General features: G+C 48.9%; 1 protein-coding gene across 1 annotated transcript in view; it reads left to right on the top strand.

Annotated features, from left to right (window-relative positions):
- Window positions 1-18,283, top strand: part of SNX19 (sorting nexin 19) — a 28,449-nt gene extending 10,166 nt beyond the window's left edge. The window contains exons 5-11 of the mRNA XM_049778344.1: window positions 379-509; window positions 1,999-2,083; window positions 2,499-2,649; window positions 5,686-5,815; window positions 16,608-16,792; window positions 17,243-17,330; window positions 17,810-18,283. Of these exons, the coding sequence (XP_049634301.1) occupies window positions 379-509; window positions 1,999-2,083; window positions 2,499-2,649; window positions 5,686-5,815; window positions 16,608-16,792; window positions 17,243-17,330; window positions 17,810-17,918 (879 nt within the window). The 3' untranslated portion in view covers window positions 17,919-18,283. The remainder of the gene's footprint in view (window positions 1-378; window positions 510-1,998; window positions 2,084-2,498; window positions 2,650-5,685; window positions 5,816-16,607; window positions 16,793-17,242; window positions 17,331-17,809) is intronic.
- Window positions 18,284-21,563: the final 3,280 nt, after the last annotated feature.

Raw genomic sequence — 21,563 nt, 5'->3', positions numbered from 1 at the left:
ATGACACCCAGATCCAATTGTTTGCCAACTTCCTTTGGCAATTTTTGCCATGAGTCTCAGGAAGACTCATGGCTACCCAGAAAGAAAAGTATTACTGAGATGTGAGTTAGTGTCTCTCACTCATGATTGATGAGATCTACATGGTATCAAGTAACTAAATGTAGAAGTTACAACTGTGGTTTTAAAATGAATTCATGATTTATTATCCATAAATATTCAGGTGGTATACATACTTTATATGTCTGGGGTCATGCAAAAGCTTATTGGCAAAAAGGGGGCAATGGGTGGAAAAAATTGAAACAGACTGCCCATTTCTTTTGAGAACTAAGCCATCTGTTCATTTGGGTGTGTCTGACCCTATACCCTTCACCTTTGCAGATGGTGGTGAATGCTATCGTGGATACCTTAAAGACTGCATTCCCTCGCTCTGAGCCCCAGAGTCCCACTGAGGAGCTGAGCGAGGCTGAGACAGATGGCAAGCCCCAAACTGAAGGCAAGAAGGCTGGCAAGTGAGCAGCCCACAATAGCTGAGGGTCCCTCCCTCTCTCAGACTGATCCCAGGCCTCAGCCCAATGGCACTGCACATGCAGACATGAGATATGCCAGCCCACACCCAGGCTCAACATCACTTCAGGATCCTGAGCTTCCAGGCAGCCTTTGGGAGGTTGCTTTTAATGTACCAGGAAATTTGACTCAGCAGAGAACAGTAGAACATGAGTATTGTCATTTTATGTTTTCCTAGAAAAATGGGAGCTGTTGCTTTCCTATAAGCCTTAAAAGTTAAGACTTTAAGTTAGGAAAATGTTAAGAGCCAAAGCCATAGCATAGTGGGTAAGGCATTTGCCTTGCGCATGGCTGACCCAAGTTCAATCCCTGGCATCCTATATGGTTTTATGAGCCCACCAGGATTGATTCCTAACCACAGAGCTAGGCATAACCTCTGAGAAATGTTGAGTGTGGCCCCCAGAAAAGTTAAGATTTAGGATTGACTGTCTTTGCCATTGTTTCTGGAAATTGTGGCTCAAATGTCGTGAACAGCTTCTAAGGGGGCCAGAAAGGTCACTGCAGGCCAATCTAAGTGGCTCACTTCTCCTACTAGAGCCCTATCTGTTCCCTGGCTGCATGTAGAGCCTGCTGTGAAGGCAGGGGGCACCCATAAGGCCTCTCTGGAAGCTGCTTCTCTATCTGGCTATTGTGAAGAGAATGAGTTGAGATTGGGTGGTGTACATGGGGCCTGTCTGATCGTCTTCCTCTGTGCTCGTGTCTAAGGTCCTGTCTTAGGTTCAGTCTTCACCCTAATCAAAGGTGGCTTTTTTACATATATTTATCCCAACCTGTTCTCCACTGTGGGGTGGTCCTATTCTTACAATTCTTCCAAAGACTGTGGCTCCAGTAGATCTCCAGTTCTTGTAGAAAGATCCCTGGATCATTTCTTCTCTCCAGCTTGGTTTAGATTACTTCCTGTAGTGGCCCTGTATCCAGAGCCATATCCCCAGACCCCTTGTATTTGGGATGTGAGGAATTATATACAGGTCCCAGCACTAACATAGGTCTGCCCATTTTTTCCCCGGGTCCATATGTTGAAGGGGGGACCATGAAGGGGTCCATGAATTGCCAACATTGCCACTTGCAGTCCCTTTCTTGATTTCTTTAGAATACAAATGGGAAATGGGTGGACATCAAGCATTCAAGCACAGCAATAGAAAATCCTGGACTGTGCTCTTTCTTTAGACACTTGGCCTCCTTTAGCCTACAGAGGTGACACTGACTGTCTGGTCCTAGTGAAAGCTAAGCCACAAAGCATTGTTAGTCCAACAGAGGGCAGAAATCACAGTGTTTATTAAGTTACTAGAATATAGATTATTGGGGATTTCTGAGTAGATGTCCTGCAGATGTGGACAGCTGTCCTGGTTTACAGGGATGGCAACATGCCAGCCCTTTCTGTGGTGATCAGGACCACAAATCACATGCTGTCTCTGGCCTTTGTTTCCGATCCAGGTCTAAACTGAAGTTCTCCTTGAAAGCACTGAACCTGTCAGGAGCTCATGAGAGGATCCTCTACAGTCTCCAAGAAGATGGTGCGGTAAGACATTCCTGGAGTGTCTCAGAGTTGTGAGCTGGGATGTGGATTCTGTGGGTTTCAGAAGTAGAGACACTCTTTCGAGTTGGAAAGGCCATAGGTCCCAATGAGAATGGAACCAGTAGTTCCAGTTCCCTTCTGTGAAGACATTCTCTGGGAAGTTTTAGATTCCATTTGGTTTGCTGTGACAGGTTGGCCTTTGATTTTAGTTTTGACTTGAGAATAGGTAGCTTGCACATGCCCGTGGTGTGTGCAAATCCAGGGCCACTACTTGCTCCACTTGCCCTTAGGTTCAAAGGAAGAGCTTTAGCAAGGTGGTCCTGGAGCTATCAGGCTGATGTAGGGAGGTAGAGCTGCAGCCTTTCTACTTCCCTCCCTTTCCCTATTTTTCCTGGTGCATCACTGGTCTTTTCTGCAGGAGTCCCAGATTGTGTCCATGTCGGGTATGGTGTCCTTCCTTAAGAAGCAAACGAAGCTTCTGGAAGTGCAGACAGCAGATGCCTGTGCCCGAGATCCCGAGCACATTCTCAGAGAAGGTCCTGAGCATGACCTCAGCTCCAGAGAACCAGGTAAGGGACAGGCTCTCTGCATTCTGATACAAGGGGACCAGTACACTGTGCACAGGGACTGGGACAGTTGGGATTTGTCACTTTATTGTTGTTTTTTCTATTAACAAAGCAAGTTGCTGCCAGTGCCTGTGGGACTGAGCTAGGTGCTGCAATGCAGAGAATAACCCCCCTCTGGCATGTGGGAGTGAGCAGATGGGAGGGGAGGAGAGGCCAGAATAGAGTCCAGCCTGGGTAGCCTCCCTGCGTCATCACTACAGAGGGAGAAACACACCAGGTTGCTGCTGAGAGTTTTTATGAGAAGACTATCAGGTACTGTGAAGATAGAGGCCCCCTCTGAAAAGAAGAGTTCTCCAAATCTTGGTTTCATAAAGTAAGGAAAAAGAAGAAATTTCTCTATGGTTTCTCACATGCCCAAACTCAGTCACTTGACCTTGGCCCTATCTGGGTTTCTAGCCCCTTCTTCATGCTCTGGTATCTCTCTGGGACCTCTATAAAAGGATCTGGCAGTACAGGCATCAGAAAACTGGACGGATTTGAAAATCTGACCCTAGTCCCTGAATATCCCAACTCAGAAGGACAGTTTGTACCCAAGGGGTAATTAGTCTGCCCAGAGGACTCAGCTCTCCAAAGATTTCCCCCTGCTTGCTCTCTCTCCCTGTGCTGACCATTGCTGCCACATGGGGGCAGCTTGATATAAAGCCAGCATGGGGTTGCCCAGCTGCTTCCCTTCTCCATGTTCCAAGAATCCTATACAGTGTTTTCCTCTCTGCAGAGTTCTGATAGAATTGATTGATAAGGGGCCGGAGAGATAACATGGAGGTAGGGTGTTTGCCTTGCATGCAGAAGGACAGTGGTTCGAATCCCGGCATCCCATATGGTATCCCGAGCCTGCCAGGAGCAATTTCTGAGCATAGAGCCAGGAGTAACCACTGAGCGCTGCTGGGTGTGACCCCCCCAAAAAAACAAAACAAAACAAAACAACAACAACAACAAAAAGAATTGATTGATAAACGAGACACAGTGAGATTAGCAGTAACACTTGATAATTGAGTAGAATAGCTATAACAACATGCTACAAGACTGTCATCTCTCCTGTCCAAAATAATCATACTGGATGTTAAATTTTCAGGCATGGCTGACTAGGGAGGGAGGTGCAAACCCAGAAAGCAAAGCCATGGCTTAGCAGGGTGTGATGTTTTTTTAGAAGAACTGAAGATAGGGCCTAACCCTGGTTCTTCCTGCATGAGGCCCGGGTTTGATTCCTAATATTGCGTGGCACTAAAAGCTCTGGCTTTTAGTTTTTTACCCCCAGAACAGACAGGAATTGGGAGTAACTGCTATTCAGGGTGTTCCTTGCTCAGAATGGACTATCCCATGTTTGAGCATAGGAGTAGAAAATAGGCCTTCTCAGGCCATCTTGACATACAGTGCAGGGAAAGAAAACACATGGATGGGATGGAGAAGAAAGGACAGGTAAGTTCCAGCAAATTTGTCTATAGAGCAGAAGCCATCGTGGGCATAAAGATCCTGAGGGAAAAGGGCCTGCAGGAGAATCCCCACTGGTCTGGGACTTATACTTGTCTTTGAGGATTGACCATGAGAGTGGTCATAGCAGTGGTACTAGCTTCTGAATCATTCTGGAATATTGTTCCTACCTAGAAGCAGATCAGCAGTAAGAGGAGCACCCACATAGTCAGAGAGGTCGCTCCATCCATAAAGGGCCTCTTTTCAGACCTGGGCCTGGGTGTGTGTAAGCCACCTTCTGTGACCCTTCCAGAGTACTGATTTGTACATGTGCTGCCAAAGCAAGCACCAGAGTTCTAATTCGGAAGAGATGATCCAGCATACTTTCTCCCCAGATGTTGATGTGCAGCCCTCAAATCGAGCTGATGCCTCAAGGGTCCAAGCCCTGTAGCTCTATGTAACTAACTACTTTCAAAGTCGTTTTTTCACATGAGAATAAAGCCATGCCTGCCACCCTGGATCCAGAATCTTGGTGATACTGATGGCTCTAGGAGAATCTGTGGAGGCTGGTGGAGCAGAACAGGGGACATGGCACTGTTGCTCCCATGGAGCACTCATCAGCACCCACAAAAACAGGAAAGGAGCAGAAGCTGAAATACCACTCCTATGGATGTACCTTAGGATTGCAAAAACACTATACAAAAATGACCTCTGTACTCCTAGGTTCATCACAGCACTATTTACAATAGCCAGAATCTGAAAACACCCCAGGTACCCAACAAGAGATCAGGGACCAAAGCCACTGTGGTATATCTACACAATGGAATGCTGGGCAGCCATTAGGAAAAATGAAGTCATGAATTTTGCTTATACATGGATGGACATGGAGAGTTTTATGCTGAGCAAAATGGGTCAAAGGGAGAGGGATAAACATGGAATAATCTCACTCATAAGGAAAATAAAAGACAGTGTGGAGATGACATTCAGAGGCAATAGAGATGAACATCAGGAAGACCATTCCATGGTAGGTATAGCTTGCCACAAAGAGCAGAGAGTGAAGTTAGAGTAGAGAAGGCCTAATATGGAAAGGACATTCATGGCACCCCTTCATTTGCAATAGTACAAACCACAGTGTCACAGGAGAATAGAGGAGGGAGAGCAAGCTAGTAAGTGAGAAAAAGAAGGAGAGCATGAAGTAAAATGCCTGCCCCACTGGCACACAGAAGAGGATGGGTGAGAGGGAAGAGGACATCAGGGAGGATGAGGGAAGCTGTTGACATTGGTGGCAGGAAATATGCACTGGTAAAGGTTATACATTGTATGACGTAACTCAATATAAATGAACAACTTCATCTATGAAAATTAACTATGAGTTTAAATAAAAAATAAAATACTTTGTGATACTTAAAAAAATAAAGGAACGGAAGCTGTTTGGACAAAATAATTTTCAAAAATAACATCCACTATATGAGTAAAAGAATCGAGTCCTTTTTGATGTGTCTCTTGATTTGAGTGTGGAAGGTGCAGAAGCCATGTGGCCTGGCCCGCTGAACTGGTGTTTCTCTTTTCCAGGAACAGACACGGCTTTGGCGGACACAGCCTTGGACCTGCTACACCTACTACTGATGGACCAGTGGCAGTGGCTGTGCACGGAGCAAGTGTTCAAGTCCCTTCACTTCGTCTTTGGGACCCTCATCCAAAGGTGAGGCCATTGCTGTTGAGCAATGTGTTGGGCATGATACTGGGTTCTCTGACCAAACAGGAAAGTTTGGTGTCCTGGGTCCCAGGGACTGTGGTCAGAAGAGGAGGTAGGCTCTCTTAGACAGATCCAGGCACGAGGAACTTCGAGGTGGATTCAGGCACATAGTGTCCCTCATCACTTGCTGTGTGATGCCAGGACTGGGTAGCTTCTGTGAGACATTGGACACATCCTGAATCACCTCAAAAGCCCTGAAATCCCGTTCTTTTGCCCTGGCATTGCTTCCCATGCAATGTCTCAAATCACTCTCTCCCACTGACTCCTCTCTACTGACAGTGGCAGGTCACTTCAGGGAAATAGCAAGAGGGGAAAAGAGAAAGTGCACTGGTGTTCTTGGATTATTTTCTCTGAACTGGATTTGTAACTCAGATGCCATAGTTCAGGCTTTGGAATTACAGAACTACTTGCTTCTCTTGAGAGATTTGTGTGTAGAACATTCATCTGCTGATTTTGTAACCATGAAACGATTGCATATCTTCTTACTTGAATTGAAAGAATTCCAGACACTGTCTGAACCAGACAGACCCAGGTGTGTTTGAACTTTACCCACAAAACTGACTAAGAAGTAACCAGATCCTCATCTCTCATTAGCCTGTGGCTCTGGCTTCTAGGTCACTCCAGATATAATTTTTTTTAAGTATTGTGTCTATTTTGCAGCCAGTATGTAGTTTGGGAGTGCATGTGTGTGCTGTTGAATTGCACATACGTACACAACACATGCACTCCCAAGCTACATAGTCAGCATTAAAAGCTTTTACCCCAAGAGACTGAGGTGAAGGAAGAGAGTCACATGGGTCCCTTTTGTGTGATGCCATTTGCCAGCAACCTCACCTGTTTGCACAGTTTCTTTCCACCTTTGGAGGTAGAGAGCCCTGTAATGCAGAATAAGAAAATAGAACTTGACAGTCATTGTTAATGGCACAGGTGGATTTGTGCACTGACCACACCCAGGTATTTTTCCGATGATGGGACCATGCAAATTCCATGTCTGAAATGCTGACAGATCTGTCTCCTCCGCCACCCCGCACACCCCACGCACAATATGCTGTTAGGGTCTCAATGCTCGAGTCTCTTCTACACGCCCTGACCTTCCCTTCTCTGCTCTACTCATTTTGTTGCCCTCTCTCCTACCTTCTTCCTCTTTGGCTACTCAAATTTTTCAAATATGGAACATCAAATACCCCGTTTCTCCAAACTGGTCTTAGCTGGGCAGAGTGTGGGTCATTTCCTCCCCAGGAACTTTGGCTTTACCTAGAGACATTCATAGTTCCCACTACTGAGACTGTGAATGGAGACAGAAAGTGGCTTTGTCAAGCTGGTAGAGACTTAGGATGCTACTAAATACTCCCCACCCCCAGGAGAGGTGCCCCAACAGTGAGTTCTCCCACCTCATCTTCCCCAGCCAGGTAGCACAGGGTCTGTCAGAGTGGCAGGACGGTGTTTGCCTAAGGATTAAATTGTCTTTCATACAGGGAGGTCATAGAAGTAGTGGTATTCTAGGTAGCGTGGAGCTTCTGAGATCTAAAATGAACGATTTGGAAGGCCAAGTCCTGTTTCCTAGTGGGTGAGGAGGAAGTTAGCACTTTCTGAGTACTAAATTCTCTGGTACAGGGAAATCCAACAGAGTAAAGTGGATGGGATGGGCTGTAGAGAAAGCAAGACCATGCTGTGGCCTAACCTCCTCCTTGGCATGAGGAATAGAAGCTGGATCAGACCATTCAAAGTTGTGTTCATCCTACCTCTTGACTCTCCATCTACAAGTCTGTTGGTCTCACTGCTGTAGCATGAGAATATGAGTGAGCAAGACAAACTTGTGCATACCTTTATACCTTTCTGGTTTTGTAGGGGGAGAGCAGAAAGCCTTAGCCCTATTCACAGCGCAAGTGGCTGGGCTGGAAGTTCAGTCCAATGCCCCAGCCCTCCTTGTTCTTCCTTGTCTTCTTGTACTCTGGTCCTCAGATCACTGTTCTCTGAGCTTCAGTTCCCTCATTGTGAAAAATAAAGATGGTTTCTGTCCACTGAGGCTCAGAGACGGTGGGTTGTCATGTTTGCTTTTCAGAAAAGGAAAAGAAGGATAAAAGAGTGTTCTGTTTCTGATTCCGTCTTCTAGCATCCCCAACTGGTGTGCACCTTTCTTCAGGATGCCCGATCTTACTTGCTTCCACAAGGCCCCCACAGTCTCTCTTTGGTGCCCACCTTTCCGGATGATATTGAGCTGAACTTCGGAGCAGCTAAAGAAAGCATCCTGAGTCTCTAGGACTGATGGATTAGGATCTGGGGAATTGCAGCCAGAGTACTATCACACAGTCTTTGGGAAGGCAGTAAAGTGCTTGGGTCTGCAGCATAGACTAGTCCCAGGATCTGCGATTGCTTCCTGATGCTCCCAGTGGGTGAGGAGATCCACCACCGGTGCTAAGGATTTCTGGTAGAGCAAAAGCAGTTTCTGGAGCTGAGCAGGGAAGAGGGGCCACTCAGCTTAAGATCTCTGCTCTGACTTTCCTTTACCTGTAGAGGGCATCTCTGCTCTGAAAGAAGGAGATACTGAATGAGCTTCACGAAGGGAAAGAAAATAAATGTGAATTTCATGCAGAAGCAGAATTCTGCAACTGCTTGTGGAAAACTTGGTATAACCATGTGATTCCCTCTGCTCATCAGAGGTGTTTCCAAGGGATGGTCTGTTGTATTTTGTCAGTTTTTTCTGTCCCTTCATGTCACTGTTCTTCCTTGGGTGTGATTAGACCTGTCTGGTTCTGTGTTAGGTGCAAGGAGCAGAGGAACAAAGCTGAGGATGGCCTTCTTCTGTTCTGGGTCTTCTTTGTTTCCTATAAGCCACATTCCCACCTTTACCCTGATGGACACACCCCCTTTTAAGGACTCAGTGCTGGGCTCACAGGCACACAGCCAAGAAGTGGTACTTGGAGATAGGCCCAGTTTCCTTGAGGTCTCTAGGATGCAGTGCTGCAGCCCATGGTCTGTTCCAGCAGGTCTGCAGGAAAGGGAGGTCCTAGAGTCAGGATTTCAAGTGTGATGTGGATCTCCGCATCAGCATCAGGAGACTGTCTCTCCAGCAGCTCTTTGGGGGATTTAGTTTGGGTAGAACTTTACAAGCATATTTGGTAACTGAGCCCCCTTAAAAGCCCAGTGAAAAGCCAGGTCAAGTCTATCTTGGCCCCAGCCCGATGGAACATTAACTTGTAGGGCTATTTCTCACTTGGGCTTTTCAACACAGGTTCTCTTGTGCTTGAAGAGACCCACGCAGGGCTCAGCCTATTCTGCTGTGTGGGGAATCTCAGAGCCCATAACTGTTAGGGTCAGCTATACAGTCACCATCAGCCCCAGCATGCTTATCTGGGAGATAAGTTTGCTGCTTCTGCCTCCAACTTTGCTTATTCTCTTTGATCCCTTAAAAAACCCTTCGAAGTGCTTCAGATGTCAGGCGCTCTGCTAACTCAAAGTATGAATTCCCTCTCTCTTCCCTTGTTGCCTGCCAGGGACAAGCAGAACCCCAAATTTAAGGAGAAAGTAAGTTTCAACTCCTGTCCCCTTTAAACTCAGGTTGAAAAAACTGTAATTGGTGCGCTCGGTACCAGTTTTCTTTCATAAATCTCCCTTGATGGTTTATGGTGTAGAGAAAGTGGAAAAGCAGGCTGGAGAAAGGTTAGATGTCCAGAAAAGGTATCCTGAGCTCAGAGGGAAGGCTCATCCATGTCAGATTCTGTGCCGACAACCTGCACCTTTGTACAGAGGGTGCTTTTGGGAGGCAGAGTGGGAGGAAATTCAACCCTTACAAATTATATCTGGTCAGAAGAGACTCGACCTTCTCCCCCATTTGTCTGACCCTCAGGCAAAGGAATTGTGAAGAGGGTTGAGTGCTTAGGTGCAGAAGGCTTGGAGTCTCAGAGGAGAGTGGTCCTGCCTAACAGCATCATTAGGCTTTAAGCAAGAGATTATGGCCTGGAGCATTCCGTCATGGTGTTGTTCCCACAGAGCAGGGGAATGGGAAGGAGTTTGGATGCCCAGAACCCTGCCGTGGACCAAACTGAGCCAGACTCAGGCCACGATCTGCACCTCTGCCTGCCTTTGAGATGCCATCATACTCATCAGAGGCAACAGACATATTTTTGGTCCACACATGTGTGTGTAGGCAGATGTGTGTGCATGTGTGTGTGTGTTGATAAAAATAGTGTGGTAGACAAGAGACTAGAAGAGTAAGTTGAAGTCAGAGTGGAAGAATGCCAGGTGTCTAGCACCTAGAAGTCCAGGAGAAAGTGCGGTGTCAACGTGGGGCTTTATGCCCAGTCAGGGTCACTTGAAATAAAGGCTCTTGACTACCTTCTAAGAAAGGTCAGAAGCCAGGAGGTGTGTGGACAGTATGGGCTTTGACAAGTGGCATCACCTTCCTTGCAGAGAGCTGTGAAGGGGATCATGACAGCAGGCCCCCGTATCCTGGCTGGGCTGGTTGTGGGGCAGTGTCTGTGAAGCACTAAACGGTGGCCTTGGCAGCAGCAGTTTCTTTTTTTTTTTTTTTTTTTTTTTGGTTTTTGGTCCACACCCATTTGACGCTCAGGGGTTACTCCTGGCTATACGCTCAGAAATCACCCCTGGCTTGGGGGGACCATATGGGACACTGGGGGGATAAAACCGCGGTCTGTCTGCTTGCAAGGCAGACACCTTACCTCTAGCGCCACCTTCCCAGCCCCGGCAGCAGCAGTTTCTTTAAGTAAATTCCAGGCTGCCTGTCAGGGCATGATCCTTCACAGCCGAAAAGGAACCTGGCGCTGACCACTCCAGGCTAGCAGTGAGATCCACTTTGGCCTAATGAGCTATGCAGTTCTTTGAGAAAATTCATTATGGTTTACAAGTGAGGGAAACAACTGGCAGATCAAATAACCTTCTCACAGTGATAGGGCCTGTCACTGCCATCCGGAGTCTCTGCTGATGTCAGCCTGGGTGCTGCCCATCTCTTGACACAGTGGTTTTGAGAATGTCCAGATACACAAATGTCCCTGAACCCAGCAGCAGAGACACACAAGATAGATGAGGATGCAGTGACGGGACCAAGTGTCCCTGAGAACACACAGCACTTGAAAGTCCCCATTCCACTAATCTCACGTACATCCCAGCTACCTTGTCTTGGGGATACTCAGGTCTAGAGATGCTCAAAATCTGGAAATACCTGATCCCTCTCAGGCTCGAATCCTGCCCACATTCCTCCCAATTCTTGCTCTCCTCTCTGCTTTCTCCTCCCTTCTCTGCTCTGTCTTTCCTTCTCTCACTCCCCTCTTCTCTGACACTCCTTTCCCCACATGATATCCCTTTCTGTTTTCTTCTTCCTTCTCCATTTTCCTTCCTTGCTTTTACCCAAAACAGCAATGTTTGGCCCAGCCCTTTCTGAGACTTTTGTGAGGGAAGCTCCTTTGTACATGTATGGAGTGCATAGTCTTAAATACTGATCGTTCAGACCAACAGTGTCCATTAAAGTGTCTCTTGTGTCCATTAAAGGAAAAGAAACAGAGCAGCACCAGGGTGAAGATAGAGCACAGCAGGATACCACTTGCCTTGTGTGCCTGTATTTGATCCCTGATACCACACAGGGTCTGCTGAGCACGAAGCTAGGAGTAAGCCCTGAGCAGTGCTGGTGTGACTCCAAAACCCAAAAGAGAAGCAGAAAGAATACCCATCAGGCATGCAAACCTCGGAACCCCCTTTTGTCACATCAGAGCATTGATGTCTCTGGCCCATGTATCCCGTGAGCAGAAATTCAGAGCTCTCATCCTAAGGACAGTCATGGGCCCTGTGCCTTTTGGTGGGGTATGTGGTACTCTGCGTGTGTCTACAGAATATATGTGTCAGATGGACAAGGACTATCTGCTGTCCTGTGAGAGTTGTGGGACTCCCCAGCATGCCTGGGGGTGGGGACACTGATGGCAGCCACTCTCCCATGCCTTCTTCACAGAGCCTCTGGAATCTCCCCCACAATACACAACCCCTGAGCCTGCCCCCCCCCCCCCCCAGGCTTGTAGCTCCTGCCGCTGGTTCCCTTCAGGTGAAGAAAGAGCCTAGACTTCTTACTCTTGATCCAGCTTGGTCCCTGCTTTGCTTCTGGTCATTAAGAATTAGCCCCTTAACCTCCCATTGCCTCAATGACTCTCTAGTAATCTCTCAAGTGTTGGTTGGGAATCAGAATAAATGAATGCCTGTGGCAGCATATGCCTGATGCTCAGAAAAGTAAGCTCTGGTTTCCACTTGCAAGTTTGCAATTCGCCACAGACTCTTGCAACCAAGGAAGGAGCCCTGTTGAGTGTAAATCTGTTTCCTCTATGTTGCTTGAGGAGTCTTTAGAGAGTGTGCTTTGTGACACCCCCACCCCTCAATGAAATCTTTTCCACACCCTTTAAATCAGGGCTCCAGCCTTTATCACTCCCTCCAGGATGACTCATGGTTTCTAATCACTAAGAGACAAGATACTATCCAAAAGTGTTACAGTACAGACATAGAGTGTCACAGTGAGTTCCTAGACTTGGCCGAAGAACCACCTGGATATGTGTGGCATTACTCGTTTTGTACATCTGCACAGACAGATGGGCTGAAGTAGTGTTTGTGTCATGATGCACAATGGCTGGACCCTGTGAGGTCATCACGGCCCATGTCCCCATTGCTGTCCTGGAGAGTTGGGCCTTCATGCCAAGATATTTCCCTAGAGCTGGGGCTGGAGAGATAGCATGGAGGTAAGGTGTTTGCTTTGCATGCAGAAGGATGGTGGTTCGAATCCCAGCATCCCATATGGTCCCCTGAGCCTGCCAGGAGCGATTTCTGAGCATAGAACCAGGAGTAACCCCTGAGCGCTGCTGGGTGTGACCCAAAAACCAAAAATTAAAAAAAAAAGATATTTCCCTAGAGCTGCTGCACCCACTGCTACCAATGGGGCTGTTGCCGAGACATGCTGAGCAGCCCGTGATCGTATGGAAACATTCCCCCAGGTTCCATCCAGACGCTGTTCACCAGTCTGCCCAGCTCCTCTGCACTCTGAGAAGGGAGCTGAGCTTGTCCAGCCACCTCTTCTCCCAGGGTTTTTCTGAATGCTTGTCTGTGGGCCTGCTGCCCACCTCCTGTGAGGTCAGCCGAATCCAGAATATATTAATCTAAAACAAATTTGGTACCTAGCAGTTAATAAGGCTAAGTTTCAGAACTGGTCTGTTTTTTTCTGAGGGTGTAGGGGATGACATTGGGCTGCTATACTTCACACAAATTTTGAGAGTGCCACAAAGGAATTAGTTGGGACCAGGCTATCTGGCAGTGTTTGCCACCATTATTTTCTTTTGGAGTTTGGTGGAGGAAACCAGGCCATTTTTCTGCAGGGAATAAAACACCTTAAACACTTTTAAGAGAGGTTAGAGGATATATGAAAAGGAATATTCACAGATATTTTGAATAGTTTTCAGCAGCCGCTTCCCAAATGTCCACACAAGACCATCTGGGTTCTTCTAATTCTCTGTACAAAGCCTACCAGCTTCAGGCCACTGAGGGACTCTGAACACCAGGTGGCGCTGCAGTTACACTGGAACTCTCCCCTCCCTGCTGCTGATTGTGCCCGCGGCTTCTCACTGCCTTGCTCTGTGATTCAGAGGCTACTTCTCTGCCTCCCTTAATGTCTCCAGGTGGAATACATCCCCTCACAGCCATCCTTAGTAAAGAAATCTATTCTTGCTTCAGCTGAAGTTTTATTCAGATATGTGCTGGTATGGGATTTACCATTCACTTTTGTCTTAATTTTTTTTGTTTGGGGCCTACATCCGGGATACTCAGAGGTTACTCCTAGCTCTGTGCTCAGGGGACCATCTGAGATGCTGGGGATTGAACTCAAGTTGCCGTATGCAAGACAAATACTTTGCTTGCTGTGCAATTGTTCTTGCCCCAAATACCATATTTTAAACCGCAACAAAAGATTATTAGTACATTTGTTGAAAGTTTAGATAGATGCATGTAAAATACCGAATACTTGAATTTCTAGATTGTCCACTACTTTTTAACCTGTTGGTGTTCTCTGTAGGCACCAGTAATTTGCAGCTCACTGTCTTTTCGCTGCTGGACACATGGGCATGTAGCTTCTTTCAGAGCTGTGTACCAGTGTTTGGTCTCACAGAATTAAGTCGCATAGCAACTGGTAAACATGGCTCGCATTCCAGTGAAGAAGGAATGGAATCAACATCAGATTAACTGAAATTGTACTCTAGTTGAACATCTATAAAAGAAATAGAGATAACAGGCTCAGTAATACAAGAGAGTAGAAGTAGAACTAATCCAATTGGCATCTTTAAGCTTTAAGTTAGAGGAGCTGATGTTGTGAATACATGGGGTGTCGGGTAGGGCAATTCTCAGGGCTGGGGCAAATGCCTTGTGTTTGAGGGCCCTGAGGTTCGCCTCCAGCCACTCACCCACATCAACTGAGTGATGCACCACACAGAGGCTGGCTGGATCAAGAATATACAGCTTGCAGAGAGATTCCTCTCAGTTTTAAGTCACTGTGCTCTGCCTTTGGGAAGAGAGTTGACACAGTTTCAGACCCTCCTACCACTTCCAGAGGGTCAGGTTTGGATTGGTAACTGGAATTTATGAGGTGCAGCTTTGGGGTTTGGCATTTTAGAAGCCTCTTGGGCTGCATTGTTCTTTTCAGAGAGTAAGCAGCCTTCCCTCCCCATGATCATTGCCCGAATGGGATGCCATTTTGCCATAAAGCCAAAAATCCTGCTTTATGGATTCACAGGCCAGAAGCCTAGTTAGTCCATGATCAGGGAGCATGTGTGGTCAATTCTTTGGGGACTTCTCCAGCTCCTCAAAGCCTGAAGTTTTGTTTGGTTTGGTTTGGTTTTTGGGTCACTCACGTTGATACTCAGGGGCTATTCCTGGCTCTTTGCTCAGAAATTGCACCTGGCAGGTTCAGGGAACCATATGGGATGCCAGGAATGGAACCACCATTGGTCCTGAGTTGGCTGAGTGCACGCCCTACTGCTGTGCTAGCTCTCCGACCCCCAAACCTGGAACTTTTATCTGCCTCTTGCTGAATGGTGTAAGAAGAACTTGCTGGTTCCTGTTTTTTTTTTTGTTTTGTTTTGTTTTAGAAAATTGATAGAAAAGATAACCTCTAAAGTTCAACAGATTCTTTTAACTTCTTCCCTTGATTAAGAAATGCTTCCATTTTGGAGGCTAGAGATAGGACAGCAGGTAGGGGGAAAAAGGAAATGCTTTCTTTTTTTTTTTTTTTTTTTTTTTTTGGTTTTTGGGCCACACCCTGTGACGCTCAGGGGTTACTCCTGGCTATGCGCTCAGAAGTTGCTCCTGGCTTCTTGGGGGACCATATGGGACGCCGGGGGATCGAACCGCGGTCTGTCCTAGGCTAGCGCAGGCAAGGCAGGCACCTTACCTCCAGCGCCACCGCCCGGCCCCAGGAAATGCTTTCTTAATGCATGTTATTTTTATTGTGTTGTTTTTTGGGCCCAACTTACATGTACTCAGAACTTACTCCTGGCTTTGTCATGGTTTTTTTTTTTCGTTTATGTTTTTGTTTTTTGCCTTTTGGGCCATACCCAACAGTGTTCAGGAGCTACTCCTGGCTCTGTACTCAGAAATCACTTCTGGGAAGTTTGGGGGACCATATGGAATCAAATCAAACCCAGGTCAGCCTCGTGCTAGGCAAATGCTCTACCTGCTATACTGTTGCTCTAGCTCTGTCCTGGAGTTTGAACCTGTGTCGGCCGCATGTAAGGCAAGTGTTTTTACCTGCTGTATTATCTCTCTTACTATACAAGATAGAATAAAATTACATCTTGTTTTGTATATTAATTTTATTTATTTATTCTTGGGAATTTGGGGACCATACCTAGAGGCACTTGGCTCTTACTCAGAAATCACTTCTGAGAGGTTTAGGGGACCATATGGGATGCCAAGGATCTAACCTGGGTTGGCCATGTGCAATGCAGACACCCTACCTGCGGTGCTATATCGCTTTGGCCCCAATTTTATATTTAACTTATATGTTAGTAATCAAATAAAATTAGTGGATGTAAAAGTATAGAATTCTGAGCTTTTTAACATTTTTTTTTTTTTACTTTTGGGTTATACAAGGCAGTGTATAAGAGCCTACTCCCAAGCTTGGTGCTCTGAGATTGATTACTCCAGGCTCAGGGACCCTGTGGCTCAAACTTGGCCACTTGCAGGTAGAGCATGTGCTTAACCCATTGAACTGTCTCTCCAGCCCTCAGATTTTTTAAATGTGTTTAATTGCGGTGTTTAATTTTCTTGTGCATGGAAGCACAAGTTTCAGAAAAGTGACTCCATTGTGGGGAAGAACTTTGGTGTTTACATGATTCTGTGAGGAAAGTAACTATGTAAATGCATGAGCTAACAATTCCAATTCAGAAGCAGGAGCCTGTTTAAGACTGAGCTGAAGACCTGGCCCTAGAGGAGGTGTGGGACCATCTCGGGAAAGGAAAGAGGGATCTTATGCAGTGGTGCCAGAGGGGTGACCTAGAGGCCCTGCTTAGTTGGTGGAGGGGTGCGGAGCCTGGTAGATCTTGGAGAAAGGCTTCTGCAGAGCTCTCAGACCCTCATGTGATGCCCACAGAGATGCCCCTTTGCTGGTCTGTCTGTGACCCTTGATGCTGGATGAACCAAAGCCTCTAACTGTTGAGGTGCTCACACTACCTTCCCACCTCCCTTTTCTCTCTCTTGCTCATAGGTGGCTGGAAGTGCAGGCTGCTGACCTCACCTGCACCCAGCACTGGCTGCAGAACCTCCGGCTCCTTCGAGAGTCCATCTGGCCTGGGGGCACCTTGCCCAAGGGCCCTCGTCCGGTGCGGACCCCGGAGCAGAAGGCAACCACCGAGAAGCAGGCATTGTGCAGCCTGATGGGAATTGTACCAGGTGTGGACCCAAGTTCCCCACCATACCACCCCATCCATTTCTGGGGGTGGGAGGGGGCACACCATAGCTGCCCTCCCTGCCAGAGTCACTTGCACAGCTGAGTTTCATTCCTCAGTGCACTATACTCAGGGAGAGGGTGGAAGAGGCCCAATGCAGAGAAGACCAGAAAGCTCTGTGCACCCCTAGAGGCAGCTTTGTTCCAGGTCAGCTCCGTGTTGCACCAAGGAAGGCTGCAGTCATTCCTGGGGATGTTCAGCTGGCATCTAGGTCAGAGCGTGGAGAGGTAGGAATGCCGGCCCCAAGAGACAGGACGGCAGTGACCCTGGTGGGCCTGCATATCTCAAGCTATGTCCAGTAGGTGTGTCCAGGCCCTTTTTGAGTTTCCTCATGGGAGCAGCAGACGAATCCGGATCCTCAGGCAGGGTCCCACAGCTTTTGTTTGCTCCACAGACTTGGTTCTCTGGCTGCTCCACCAGGACAAGTGGGAGCAGAGCTGGAGCCTCGTGCTCAAGTCACTGAAGCAGCCCCTGATCAACAGGTAGGAGGGGTGCCCACACATGGCCAGGGTGTCACCCTAGCCCCATGCCCCCTTCAGAATAGGACAGTTTGCCCATGGTCACTTGGCCATGTCAGGAGGGGGAACTTACTAAGGCTTCCTGGGAAGATGCCTGCAGGTACTTGCTGCTCCTGGTGGCATCATGTGCAGGAAAGTACTTCCCTGCAGGCTCCCCAACCTCCTCAGAGGATTGTTCCAAGGGAGTGGGTCTGGGCTTCCACCTTGGGCTGCCCTTCTTGCACAGGGACTCCAGACTTACCAGCCCCATGACCCCTGTTGTGTGGTTGGCACTGCTGTTCTAGGAGCATCAATATTCCTGAAATATTAAGCTCTGACACAGCTCTGCTGGGGGTGGGGGGGTACAATTTGCCAGTGCTTCGTAAAAGTGCTAGGATGGGGGTCCAAGCTGGGGTGAGGGTCACAAGCAGGACCTCGAGTCCCTCACCCACTCTCTGTTTCAGGCATTTGGTTTTCTGCCTTTGGGACATTGTACTGGAAAGCTTGGATCTCCCGGTCTCAAGGTCTGCTGTCAACACCTCAGATACCTTCAAGAAGAGTGTCACCCCCTAGTTGGCATGAGTGGGCTTCTGGCGCTGTTAACAGGCTGGATATGCTAATATGCTGATATGCTGGATTTTGGTACAGTTCCACGGGTCCCACTGGAGCTAGAGACAGGCTGCCTATATCTATCATGTGCATCTCTGTTTCTAGAACATTCTTGTGTTCAGTCACAAGGGAAGGGGAGAGGATGCTGTGAGGTAGAGGTGTGAGACCCTCTGGCTTCACCCTTATATCAGGCTTCCTGGGAGCAGGAGTCCCGTGAGCGCCCTTCTTGCCCCTATCGGGTCCTCTGTGTTCCTCTGTCCCATGCCACATATACAGCCCACAGATGGCCCTGCAGGCTGCTCTGGGATGTCTGCTTCAGATCAGTGGGTGTCCACTGATAGGGTGTCTCCCTATCCTCATGTCCCTTGCTCAGGCCTTCACTGAGGTCCCTCATGACCTACTGTCTCCCTTAGGGAGCGCTATATAGGAGGAGCACTGTCCCCTCAGAGCCCAGCACAGTGGCTCCAAACATCTGCTGATGGGGCAGTCCCTGACTCACGGAACTCCCATCCAGTCCTCCTGCCCTGGACCACTCAGGGACTGCCAGAGACTAAGGCAGAACCCTTCACACATGTAACCCCACCCCAGATTTACCTGTAACTTTACCTGCAAGACCCTCCCCTTCCTGGGAGGGGTCTTGGGGAGATTATAAAAGGTTTGGCCTCAGGGGCAAAAGGGGATTGAGATTTGTCTGGATGCAGCATGGAGGAGAAAACAGGAGAAGGAGATGGCTGAGAAATAAGGTACAATGCAGGGCTGAATAAGGATCCAGCATAAATGATTATGTTAGGCCACACACATGTGGTGGCTAGGGCATGAATAAAGCTGCTATTTCCTGAAGCCCGTGTGGATGGTTTACTCACCTCTACCTGAACCCAGATACCCGCCGGCTGGGGGTTGCAGAAACCCACGTGGCTTGGGACTGCAGAGAAAAGCCTCCATCACCATCGACCTCCATCTGGCTCCATCCTGCGGGCCTTCTTTATTATTTTAATCAACACCCCCACATATTGTGTGTGTGTGTGGGGGGGGCACAGACAGCAAGTCCTCACAACCTGAAGCAGCTTTGCAGTGTATCTGACTTCTTCCCTTCCTGACCTTGCCCTCACTCGTCCTCCACCCTGACCCTGTCCTTGCACCGTCGACTGCTCATCCATCCCAGCCCACCAGGCTCTGAGACAGTCTCAGTGACTAAACCAGGATGTGCCTTCCTGTGCTATCCTCATCCACAGTGCTGGACCTTGCGGCCTTAGAGCCAAGTGTCTCAGGGCAAAGGGTACTGACTTGGGGACTGAATGAGGCTGATAACATGACCCTTAGTGAGTTTCTGTCCCCTCCATGTGCTGGGTGTGCTAGCAATGTGAGTCTGGATGTTGGGGATGGGAGCACACAGTGCCAAGATTAAAAGGCTAGGTCTTCCACACCAGGTCTGTGCAATCTCCAGACCATAACACTAGGCTCTCTAAAGAAAAGGGGCCTGATCGGTTCTCTTATCCCAGGCCCGTGCTTCCTGCCTAAGCTATCTCCTGCCCTTAAAACAAAACTAAGCTTTCTAAATAAAGCATCCTGATCTGAAAGCAGTTCTCAAAAATCCTCCTTAGCTACATCTAGCCAGCCCTTCTCTACCAGCCCTGTCTCTTGTGCTCCCTGAAAGTCCTTGATCCAGCTACCCCCTGGCACAAACCCAAACCCTTGTACCTCAGGGCCACTTTCAAAGCCTTTTGGAAAAACCTTTAGGCCAGATATAAGCGCTGGATCTAAAACCTTGTCTAACTAGCTGGATGAGCCCTGTCCGTGATGGTAGCCAGAACATTCTTCAAAGACAGTAAACTTGAAGGACTGGTAGCTGACAGCCTCCAGCTCTCCGGGGCCGAAGAACTGCAGCTGGACCTGTCCTCAAAGCTGTGGGAAGGTAACTCCCACATCTAGGGCCGATGGACTGGGGAGGATGGGACTTAGGCCCGGAGAGTCAAGTTGCAGGGCCTGAGGAGGGATAGGTGGAGGGTCAGGACAGTTTACTAGGTAGGCAGCTGCATCACATGCAGGGCCTCGGTAACCCACCCCATCCATCCCTTTGTGGGGTGCAGCCCCAAGACTCATTCCGAGGAGCAAGGGCCTCGCTCTGTGGGACTGGAGCACCCTTGGAGTCGGACCCAAAGCGCGAGTGGAGACCTGGCACACCGAACTGCCTACAGCACAGGCGAAGTGGAGACACCCGCAACCCGCACACTCCTGCCCAGATGTCCATGGACCCGATCTTCTATCTCCACAGCTTCATAGGTTCCAGGGTTACAGAGAATGTGCTCCACACCGAGGTGCTGTCCCGGAGGACAGCATAGGAGAGACCCCAGAACCCAACCAGGATCCTCATGCGTGTCCCCTGCAGTGAGCCACAGGTCGTTTGCAGGGGTCACCTGAAACCCAATCGGTGTCATTTCCTGTGAGGTCCTTTTTTTGTTTTTGTTTTTGTTTTTGGGCCACACCTGGCTTTGCTCAGGGGTTACTCCTGGCTGTCTGCTCAGAAATAGCTCCTGGCAGGCACGGGGGACCATATGGGACACCGGGTTGTTACACACAATGCACGGCTTTGGTCTGTGATAACGCTTGTACACTACTGATTAAAAAGAGTAATGTAGATTAGAGATGTTTGGGGGGGATAGAGAGTAAAGGAATAAAAAAGAGCTTTGGTAGGGATGTGGGAAAGGGCACGATACATAATAAAGATTCTGGATACGTAAAAAGTAACATAACAGTAGGAATGCACCCCCGCGCGGTTCTGCAGTTTTGGGATGCAAAGGGCGGGATTTCTCCCCCGCCTCCCCCCAGGGCCCGATTAACCAGGCGTGGCCCTGAAGACCCACCAGGTTTGGGGGGATCTTGGCCCCCTGGACTAGGAGTTCAGCCCAGGGGACCTGTGGCTAGCTGTCCTGCCCAGAGCCCCCCACATACCAGTCAAACACCCAGAAATCCTGGCATGTGGAGTGGTCTGAGCCCAGCCGTGCCTCTGCAGTTTTGGGATGCAAAGGGCGGGATTTCTCCCCCGCCTCCCCCCAGGGCCCGATTAACCAGGCGTGGCCCTGAAGACCCACCAGGTTTGGGGGGATCTTGGCCCCCTGGACTAGGAGTTCAGCCCAGGGGACCTGTGGCTAGCTGTCCTGCCCAGAGCCCCCCACATACCAGTCAAACACCCAGAAATCCTGGCATGTGGAGTGGTCTGAGCCCAGCCGTGCCTCTGCAGTTTTGGGATGCAAAGGGCGGGATTTCTCCCCCGCCTCCCCCCAGGGCCCGATTAACCAGGCGTGGCCCTGAAGACCCACCAGGTTTGGGGGGATCTTGGCCCCCTGGACTAGGAGTTCAGCCCAGGGGACCTGTGGCTAGCTGTCCTGCCCAGAGCCCCCCACATACCAGTCAAACACCCAGAAATCCTGGCATGTGGAGTGGTCTGAGCCCAGCCGTGCCTCTGCAGTTTTGGGATGCAAAGGGCGGGATTTCTCCCCCGCCTCCCCCCAGGGCCCGATTAACCAGGCGTGGCCCTGAAGACCCACCAGGTTTGGGGGGATCTTGGCCCCCTGGACTAGGAGTTCAGCCCAGGGGACCTGTGACACCGGG

Source organism: Suncus etruscus, chromosome 8 (assembly GCF_024139225.1).
Source record: "Suncus etruscus isolate mSunEtr1 chromosome 8, mSunEtr1.pri.cur, whole genome shotgun sequence".
NCBI lineage: Eukaryota > Metazoa > Chordata > Mammalia > Eulipotyphla > Soricidae > Suncus > Suncus etruscus.
The sequence above is the reverse complement of the archived record's forward strand: the minus strand, read 5'-3'. Positions and strand labels throughout refer to the sequence as shown.